General features: G+C 37.4%; 2 protein-coding genes and 1 non-coding gene across 3 annotated transcripts; 1 reads left to right on the plus strand and 2 right to left on the minus strand.

Moving 5' to 3' along the window:
• The first annotated feature begins 336 nt into the window (after window positions 1-336).
• On the plus strand, window positions 337-4,523 carry LOC118262436 (protein arginine N-methyltransferase 9). The gene has a single exon (XM_035573774.2). It carries the CDS (start codon window positions 658-660, stop codon window positions 2,836-2,838), a length of 2,181 nt encoding a protein of 726 aa, XP_035429667.2. The 5' UTR covers window positions 337-657; the 3' UTR covers window positions 2,839-4,523.
• A 2,121-nt stretch (window positions 4,524-6,644) lies between these two features.
• On the minus strand, window positions 6,645-9,427 carry LOC118262435 (60S acidic ribosomal protein P0). Its single transcript, XM_035573773.2, has 6 exons — window positions 9,286-9,427; window positions 9,019-9,111; window positions 8,214-8,607; window positions 7,803-7,927; window positions 7,256-7,492; window positions 6,645-6,977 (listed from the first exon to the last, which is right to left on the minus strand). The coding sequence occupies exons 2-6, from the start codon at window positions 9,070-9,072 to the stop codon at window positions 6,840-6,842; spliced, it is 948 nt and encodes a 315-aa protein (XP_035429666.1). The 5' UTR covers window positions 9,073-9,111; window positions 9,286-9,427; the 3' UTR covers window positions 6,645-6,839.
• Window positions 8,049-8,185, minus strand: LOC118263211 (small nucleolar RNA psi28S-1192). The gene has a single exon (XR_004782574.2). It is a non-coding gene; the product is annotated as a small nucleolar RNA psi28S-1192 (small nucleolar RNA).
• Window positions 9,428-9,666: the final 239 nt, after the last annotated feature.

Consider the following 9,666-nt stretch of genomic DNA (forward strand, 5'->3'; position numbering starts at 1 on the left):
ACTGCATAAAATACACCCACTATACACAATTTGTGTTATAAGTCCCATGAAATAAGGGTAGGGTAGGCCTATTGGCATTTACCGGGCACTATTCTCTGTGCTACTAGTGAGAAAATTTCGATAAATCGAAATAAGCCCAGCAATACTTTGCTTGACACAGGAGTCAAACCCGAGACCCCTTGCCCGGTCGCGTAATGCAACCAATCGACCAATGAGGCGGAGTGCCTCATGCCGTGGTGTGAATATAATATTGTTGATGTACCTTTTTAAGTAAATAAACATTATGGCACTCAAAATCAACAGATCCTTATCTATGATCATCTCATCTTTATCTGTCAACGTCAAATTGACAATTGAATACGAATACCTACGATCTCGACTATTCTCTCAATTTATCAAATCAACGAATGAAACGCTTTATTTTGCTTTTCTTGTTTTATTTTGACAATGTGAAACCAGTGCAAATATAATTATTTGAGCACATTATATCACGCAACACATTATATTAACGTAATGCAGAGAAAAGCTGCACATTATTGAGCAGTTACACTCGATGTAAGTGCACATATATATTCAAAGATACTTTTGTAAGCTAGAGTGAGGAGCTTTTACGCAGTATATTTATTTTGTCTGCGGAAATATAACATTAACAGAATCATGAACCAACAAGGCTTAGAGGATATAGAAATGGCTAGACAAATGACGACAAACGGGTGCTACAATAAAGCCTTTGATTTGTACATTATGGCTTTCGAGAAGAATGTAGCAATTAAATCAGCTTATGAAAGTGAATTCCGTATGGTGATGACTCAATTGAACGAAGTTCTGATGACGGCCAACAAAATGGAAGATGTATTCATCAACTACACGCGCGCTCTAATGACGTACCCCAACAGCATTATTATATTAAATGACATGGGCAAATTCCTCTTCAAATGTGGTTTCTACGAAAAAGCTTGGGAGCATTTTGAGGAGGCACTAAATTTAGATTACACATTTGTCAATGCAGAAAAAAATTTTAATTCCCTCAAAAATCTTCTTGTTGAGCGCTGGCACTTTAGGATGCTTAATGACAAGGTTCGAAACGAAGCTTACCGTGCTGCAATACATGAGACAGTTATACCTAGAGTTGATACTATTCTGGACCTGGGAACAGGCACTGGCCTGTTGACAGTGTATGCATCTGAATGCTCCCCGAGGATCACAACTGCTTGTGACGGTTCTAAAGTAATGAGTGACTTGGCAACTGCAATCACCCAAGAAAATGGGTGTGAACACTGTATCATTGTCAATAAGCTGTCAACAGAGATGCAGTTACATGAGGCAGGCGGCAAGAGAACTCTGTTGCTCACAGAGGTATTTGATGCAGGATTATTTGGGGAACATGTTCTTCAATCTCTAATCCATGCTTGGGAAAACATGCTGACAGATAATGCCAGGGTCATCCCCAGCAAGGCAGAGTTCTTTATAATTGGTGCCAAATGTGATTTCCTGCATAAAAGATATCAGCTGTGTTCACCAATCAAAGAGATTCTGAATGTTCAAAATATGAATGTGCATGTCTTAACCTTTGATGAGACATATGATTGTGAAGATGTACATTTTTATGGAGATGATATCAAGTACATGACTGAGGCCAAGTCTCTGGTGTGTGTGGACTTCAACAACTGCCAGGAGTTGAAGAACCTAATAGAGATGGACCATTGCGAGGTTGAGATGGTAGTGCAAGAAACTGGTGAGATCAATACTGTGATTGGCTTTTTTAATTTATATTTGACAGATAATGTTACTATAACAACAGACCCCAGATCTGACCGGAGAGCTAATGCATGGCAACAAGCCATCTTTTATGATAAAATTCCTGTGCAGGTGGTGGAAAATGATATTGTCCCAATGTACTTTTCTCTAAATGGTGGCAAGTTGACTATGTACAAAGATGATACTATTATCAGGATTTCCCCAGAAACAATCAGATTCTTAAATGACATTGAATATGTAAATGCAATAGCTGCATGTATCGGTACTACCTGCATTTATCTTGGCCAGATGGCAGAAATGTCTCAAATAACTGTAGTTGATTTGTCTCCGTTTCCTGTGTTTGGCCTGCATCTGTTGATGAGGGGCGCAAAGTCACTGACTTGCTGTGCTAAAACTGACAGTGATAAAGAATTTTTCGAAATAGTTTTTGAATGTAATAATGTCCCTTTGTCAAACATAACTATTTTGATAGGCGATGAGTGGACACAAGAAGGCTTCAAGGATGAAAAGTACCATGCTATATTTTGTAATATTTTTGAAGTTTGTGGAGAAATTGACTTGCGCTTGAAAGCAATGGCTGAGCACTTGAAACAACACCATCTTATTCAGGAAGGGCTTTTCTTGCCGGCCAGCATTAAGCTGATGGGACAAATAGTCAAGAGTAACTGGCTGGATATAAACAACAAATTGTATGATGAGAATGTCAGCAATTACAAGATATCCAAGCACTTAAACCCATACCAAGTCACACAGAATTTTTGCATTGACTTCAGTCATTTGGAGTACACTCCATTATCAGATGTCTGTGTGTTTGGAACAAGTGATAGTACAGAAGGTGTGGAAGTAATTGATGTCCCAATAATAAAAGATGGATTAGCCAATGCTGTATTGTGCTGGTATATAATAGAACTAGTACAAGATTTGAGAGAAGTGACAACTAATAGGAAAAATTGTTTTATTGATGGAATTGTATTTATCACTGATCCGAAAATTCGGGTCTATCGTGGACAATCCACTCCAGTACTGAGGAGCGTCGACTCTGACGGCGCATTTAAATTGACAATGCATTTAGAGGAGTAGAAAAGACTCAGAAACTGTTTTTGACCTATCATTATGTGTAGTTATAAAATATCGGAATGATCTCAAGAATTTAATTATTTTTTAAGAGTTTTATCTTCTTTAGAAGAATGTCTAGTCTTTATTGATTAATTATTATAAATTCTAACTGTCTATTTATAATATTTGTATTTGAGTTAAAAAACAAGTGATAAGTGGGATTATTGGAGCTTATCTTTTAGATAGCTACTAAGTAAAAATATGGACTAAGAAAGACAATAGGCTATGGAGAGCTGAGATGCTCAGGGCCAAGTTAACTTGTGCATGTCACATGCATGTAGTTGGGTAGATTAATAGTAGACTGCCCTTCCTTCAGAACTGATCTGTCACTACAAATGGAAGGGCATGGGTGATAAAATCTTATAAGTAATTGAATTGTTGCTGAAATGGAATATCAAATAAAGACACGGGAATCAATGCGATATTTTTTACTTTGGGACTAGAAACAAAGCAAATGTGGGTTGGAAAATATAAAGAGACAGGTTTCTGTCTAGTTCTATAATTAAGAGCAGAGTTACAATGAAATAAATCTATAATAATACAATAACACTTTCGAGAACCATTTGGATTCATTAGATAAACACTCCACTACATAGATTCTCATATATTATTAAATGTTACGTACGATCGATGTTAGATGTAATCAATAAACCATGTCATAATAACCGTAATCAATAAATTAGTTCTTATAACAGTTTAAGAAAATAATTAATCTTTAGTCTTAGTAAAAACAGTTACAGTAACCCATGTTCGCATTTCCGATGACGTAGATATTGCATATTTTAGTGCAAAATGTTTTTAAATGAATTGTTAATGTTATTAACGTAGTAATAATGAAAAAAATAGGTAATATCTATTTGTACAGTCGTTTTAACATAACTCTTGAGCAGTATAGACAAGATTTTTGTGCCAAATAGGTTGCTCCTCAGTCGTTATTTCGTAGACATAGGGTGCCGTCCATTATTTGTATGAAACTGCTTTTTTTATATAATTTTTTGACAAAGTCGCATAAGACATGAACTTGTATGTTTGTAAACGCACCCACTACACAGGAGAAAATCCTAGTGTGGGGAAACTTTATAAAACCCTCTAGACATCACAGGTTTTTCGATTCGGTAAAGTTCTTTAGGTAAGTACCCACCATTTTAAAATTCACCAAATTGACAATACTGCTCTTGAGTCTTGGGGTACCTACTCATACAGGATAAGTACCTATTTAGTATATTTAAATTCAATTTACTGCTTATAGTACTACAATAGAGCGACAACAATGAATTACTATGCTATTATTCTCATTTTATTATTGCATTTATATGTGCTGAAACACTACTGAACAAGCTTAGAAAAACTAATACGGTTCCTTGCTTTGCGAATCAGATAAAGCCAGTTTTAACTTAGTTATTAGAATCCGTCAAGGATCGAATTTGGCCAATTGCTGCGAAACGACGAATTAGTAAAACGGCCTGTCTGTCGCTCACCGCTTCAGTATTTATGTAGAAATATTACTACAACACTATAATAAGATGTTAATGTAGCAAAATGTACCTACCCATTAATAATTATTGTATTCACTGTATTTTGTTATTCGTTTATAAAGGATTATTGTATGATTATTTTAGTACTTAGGTAAATAAAGTACTAAATGTGCATCTCTTTTTTTATTTTCTACTTAACAATCTAAATACCTATTGTGGGGAGTTGTCTCACCACTAATTTAACCGATTCCGTGCGGAAGTCTTTTTAGCAATCTTTAGTGCCTGGCGTCAAACAAAAATTCTGTGATGCCTCTGAGGCACCAAGCGCCAGAAAGTTTGATGATTCCCCTGGGGAATCATCCGCCATGAATTGTCACTTTTAGCTTGTTTTCGTGTTTCTACTTGCTAAAATAATCATTTGACATTGTTTATCTAACGTAGGTAGTCAGTAAATTCGTTCAGTGCGTTTTAAACGCATTGAACGAATTTACGATCTGTGTGTTTTTATGGAAATGGAAGGTAAGTGACTAATTTATATTAGGGGTCGTAAACCTTTTTGCATTATTTCATGGATTTATTTATTCAAGTGTTGTAAAGAATTTATACACGTACCACTTGAGTTTGTCGCGAGGTGATATTTATTTATTATTATTTATAATACAGTGTTTTGTAGGGAAACAATTTTAACTTCACTATTTTGATGATAAAATGGTTTCTCTACAAAATACTGGATTACTGTAGAACATTTAACTGAATGGGAAGTCCGATTCTAATGAATCAAAAATATTGTACTCGTAGGTACCTATAAACATTTACATGACTTTTAAAATGATGAAATTTAAAATCACGGAGTCCAAGTGCACAAGCGAATGTCGTCGAAAATATAAGCAGTAAGATCACGTCACGTCTGTTTACTAAGGGCAGCAAGACAGAAGTGCGGGGCCCCGCCGCCCCGGCCGGGGTGAAATAGTTATGCACCGCACAGTTAGTATGAAAAACTAGCGGGACAAAATTATTTTGTACCAATACCAGAGCAAAACAGCTTGTCTTGATTCTTTGGCGTTAGAAGGATCATTTAAGACATGTTCTAAATTGACTTTTGTCCGTCTAGTTTATCAAAATATTATACTGTGCGCCGGCGCAAACAATTATGAACGGCGTAGTTTTAAACAATAATCAACCGTATACGCAAGGAAATACGGTACTTCGTAGGCGAAGGGCCGGCGAACAGCGCACTCTTTGTACGTTTTTAGGCAACAATGAACCTTATGACAAAAGCATTTGATTTTTGAGAAACATTCCAGAAAGTGGGCTGTTAGAATTAGGCGCTTTGCACATGGAGCAACTTAAGTTGAGGAAACTATCAACATTTTAAAAGTTTCTTGTAAAAAGTTGATAGTTGCTATAACGTTTACGTTTGCCGCAATTTTATGGCAATCTGTGAGCAACTTTCATAACCGAGTTGCTAAATCTACGCAGCGATCAGCGTTCAATGTGACAATGGATATCGAAGAAGCAGCACTTGCTTTCATTTTATTACGTCGTCGCCGTCGACGGCAACTTTAAAAACCGGTATAATATTTAACAGTTGCTAGTTGCGGCAATTAGGAACTATCTTAGTCACGATTACAGCAACTGAAAACTGTTGACGATTACCGGAACTCGAAACTCGAGTTGCTATGTGTGCGCGGTTCAATTGAAATATATGTAAACAGCTAGTTGTCAGTTGCTCCATGTGCAAAGCGCCTTATAATCAATAATAAAATGTGTCGGCAACTTGGTTTACAACCCCTGATGTCAGCTAATTTGCGAAATTACTTAAAACGAACACTGTGGGCATGATAAGGGTGACAAATAAAGACACTTTTATTTAGGGGGCTCTTTTGACGAATGTCGTTTAAGCCGAGTTTTGTATCCTCTCGGGCACCATACGCCATACGCAATAGATTTACATGGTGCCTGTGCGGCATCATCCGCACGGAAACGGTTAACTACTGTTGCGAGTGTATCGGTTACTGTAGCGTCGCGGACAAAGCAAAATAAGTATAAAGGAAGTCGTGGATTCGATTCCCGCACTGAACAAATCTGTGTGATCCATAACTGGGTGTCGGAAAAGTGCAACCTCAAATATTGATAACAAATAAAACGACTTTTCTTTAGTTATTAGACAGTACATAATATTATGTAGTTACTACTAAACTAAGTACCTAATTGGTACTACCCTCTGCAGTTATGAAGGTTAATGTTGAATTTTATAGTACATATGGTAATAGCAAAAATGAATGAAACAGCAGATATAATTCATGTGGCATTTATTACAAGCACAAAATGTAGAACAAGCCGGCCGCCATATGGGTGTCCAGACCCGGCGGCGTTGACCGTTCCCACACGTGGTTGCAGCCACGGGCTCGACGGAGAGGCTTTGACATCCCGAACAGTTCCTACACGCCTATCGGTCGTGTACGGGTAGTCTCGGCCTCACGAACAGGCTTAGTCAAAGAGACCGAAGCCCATGTCGTCGTCGCTCTCCGATTCTTCCTTCTCCTCCTTCTTCTCCTCAACAGCAGCAGCGGCCGGGGCGGCAGCTGCGGCAGCAGGAGCGGCGGCGGCAGCGAACTTGCTGGGGTCCTGGGACAAACACAGACACAATAAATAAAACATTCATTTACAATGATTCCAATACTTGCTAAAACATTAATAAAAAATATGTTTCTGCAAATTGCCAGTGCAACATTCTTTTGAAAACATTACACTAGGATAATTTTGAAGAGTTTTATGTTGTCTGAAAGCGAAGCCATAGAACTAATATAAAGTCCTCTGGTATTAGAACAGACAATGATAGATATTGAATTTGTATTCTTTATAAATAACTAACTTTTCTATTATGTGTGTCATGAATTATTTACCTTGATGAACTCCTTGATGGTCTGAGCCTCCTTGAACTCAACCTCGGTGACAGCGGCGATGGCGAGCAAGTTCTTGAATCCGTTGACAATGGAGTGAGGAGCAGAGGCCACAGTTGGGTAACCAATGGCCAAAGACAGCGCAGCTACATTAGCAACACCAGCCATGAACTTCTCGCGAAGATCTTCAGGCTTGATGTCCAAGATAGCTGGCGCGAAGATGGTGCCGGAATCGTAGACCTTTACGAAAAAGTTACGTGAGTAATTACTAATTACGATTAATATTTATTTTAAATACAAAAAAGAAAAAATATTTTGGTGCTAAGTGTCTGCTGTAAACTTTAGACTAAATTAATAAAATTAAGATAGTCTTAAGATCAACACAGCAAATACTTTCCCAAAGATAAATTATCAGAATGCATAAATATGTGCAGACTGTACTCAACACTTTGGATTATTGAATCAATAAATCTTAAGGTTGTGATGAGGTAAAAGTATTATTTACAATATAAAAAGACTCTCAAATGCTCTAAAAAGTAAATATACTGACCTGCTTGACAACAAGACCGTACGAGAAGGGAGAGATGTTCAACATGTTGAGGAGGGTGGCTTCGGAAGCACCGACCTTGTCGCCGGGCTTCAGGATGTGAACATCGTTGATGATTTCAATGGTACCTGTAAAAATTTACAAACCGATTAGGCCACTGAAAATTACTAAATGATAATAGGTCAATTATTCTATTTAATATTCAAGAAATATGTTACAATTTTTTCTTTCCAACTGTCTTAAGATTGTTTTTGTATCCTCAAAATGCCGGTGCAAAGCATATTGATCAAAATCTCACACCAGGATAAATTTGAAGAATTTAATTTTGTCTGAAAGCGAAGCCATAGAGCTAATATAAAGTTCTATGGTATTAGAACAGACATGATCATGAATAATTAGAATATGATTGCTTACCCTTGGAAATCTTGGTGGGGATGGAGAGAGCCTGGAAGAAAGAGGTCTTCTCAGGACCCAGACCGGTATTGTGGGCAGGGATGACGACGGACAGAGGGGCGATGGCACCAGGACGAGCAGGGGCACGCACTTTGTTCTCCAGCAGCTTGTCACGGACATCAACAAGGTCTCCGCGGGTGAACACGAAGCCAACATTGCCCTTGATGTGCGGCAACAGTTTCTCAAGAGCTGGGTTGGTTTCCAAGTGGTCCTTGATGGCTTTGCGCATCATGGTGTTCTTGCCCATAAGGACGATGCTGTGACCACGCAGCGAGATACGGATCTGCTGCATTTGGGTCGAGCCTACGTTGTCTGCACCCACGATGAAACATTTTGGGTACTCGTCTAAGAGTTGCTGGATAAAGAAAATGCAATATTAGTAAAACATGTTCAGTGGGTCGTTTTAGGGGAGGATTTAATTAGGTCCAAGTTGAGATAGCAGTCACATTGCCAGTCAGTCATCTTTAGTGTAAGATAGTTATTGCTACGGATTTGTAGGCATGTTCAGCTGTTATTGCCTGCGAGATTTGGCCACAATGCTTGGACATACGACAAGCTGACGAATGTCGTGAGCCGAGCCATCATAAACATGGTAAATATCGTAAGTTCTAAGACACTAACACAGAAAGTTAAACTCAAAAAGATCTCTGCTCTTTAATCCCAATGTTTAAGACAACTAGTTTCACTATATAGGTTAGCATGAAAAGTTCAATATGGTAAATTGAGGTTAGGAAAGTTAAAAGTTTATAAACTGGTAAAAACTTACGATGATTTTGGTGAAGTAGTTAGTCTTCCAGGTGGCCTTGTCCTCCCTACCCATCTTGGCGTGTGGTGTAGGGACTTCGTAGAAATTTAAGGACTATAAAAGAAAATCATACACAGTGGTTAAGATGCGTCATGTTACTAATATTTTTATGTAAAATATTCGTTGCACATATTCAATCATATTATTGTGCGACAAATTAGACCACATTAATAATATTGAACACATGATTGATGAAATAAATTAAGATTTATTTATTTAAAAACTCACCAAAAGCAAACGCACTTAATTCAGTGCGGGACAACAAATGATAGAGATAGAGTTGGGACTTCTCCTACATTAGTTTAGTTTGTTGCCATTTAAAGAAATCTCATCATGAATAGAAAATCGACTAAAACTCTACACTTTCGCTGATAATGATTTTTATTGATAAAATAATCTCTATTGATAAAATAACGCACTTATTTAACTTATTTCTACATATATTGTAAATTTAAATAAGTGCGTGAATTCACTTTGAATCAGCTAATTTTTAGGCAGTCATATTATGAATATGTACGACTTATGAGATGAGTTCCTATTCCTACTCCACATACTCTATATTTACAGAACATAACTGTATTAATACAATACCTATGTTTAGTGTTTAGT

Source organism: Spodoptera frugiperda, chromosome 12 (assembly GCF_023101765.2).
Source record: "Spodoptera frugiperda isolate SF20-4 chromosome 12, AGI-APGP_CSIRO_Sfru_2.0, whole genome shotgun sequence".
NCBI lineage: Eukaryota > Metazoa > Arthropoda > Insecta > Lepidoptera > Noctuidae > Spodoptera > Spodoptera frugiperda.

What these genes read in the sequence shown, in the direction of transcription:
- LOC118262436 (XM_035573774.2), top strand. Translation starts at nt 658, where the DNA reads ATGAACCAACAAGGCTTAGAGGATATAGAAATGGCTAGACAAATGACG.
- LOC118262435 (XM_035573773.2), bottom strand. Translation starts at nt 9,072, where the DNA reads ATGGGTAGGGAGGACAAGGCCACCTGGAAGACTAACTACTTCACCAAA. An exon ending in ACGGTCTTGTTGTCAAGCAG is followed by an intron (nt 7,493 to 7,802) that starts GTCAGTATATTT and finishes TTTTTCGTAAAG; the next exon opens with GTCTACGATTCCGGCACCAT. An exon ending in CCATCAAGGAGTTCATCAAG is followed by an intron (nt 6,978 to 7,255) that starts GTAAATAATTCA and finishes TGTTTGTCCCAG; the next exon opens with GACCCCAGCAAGTTCGCTGC.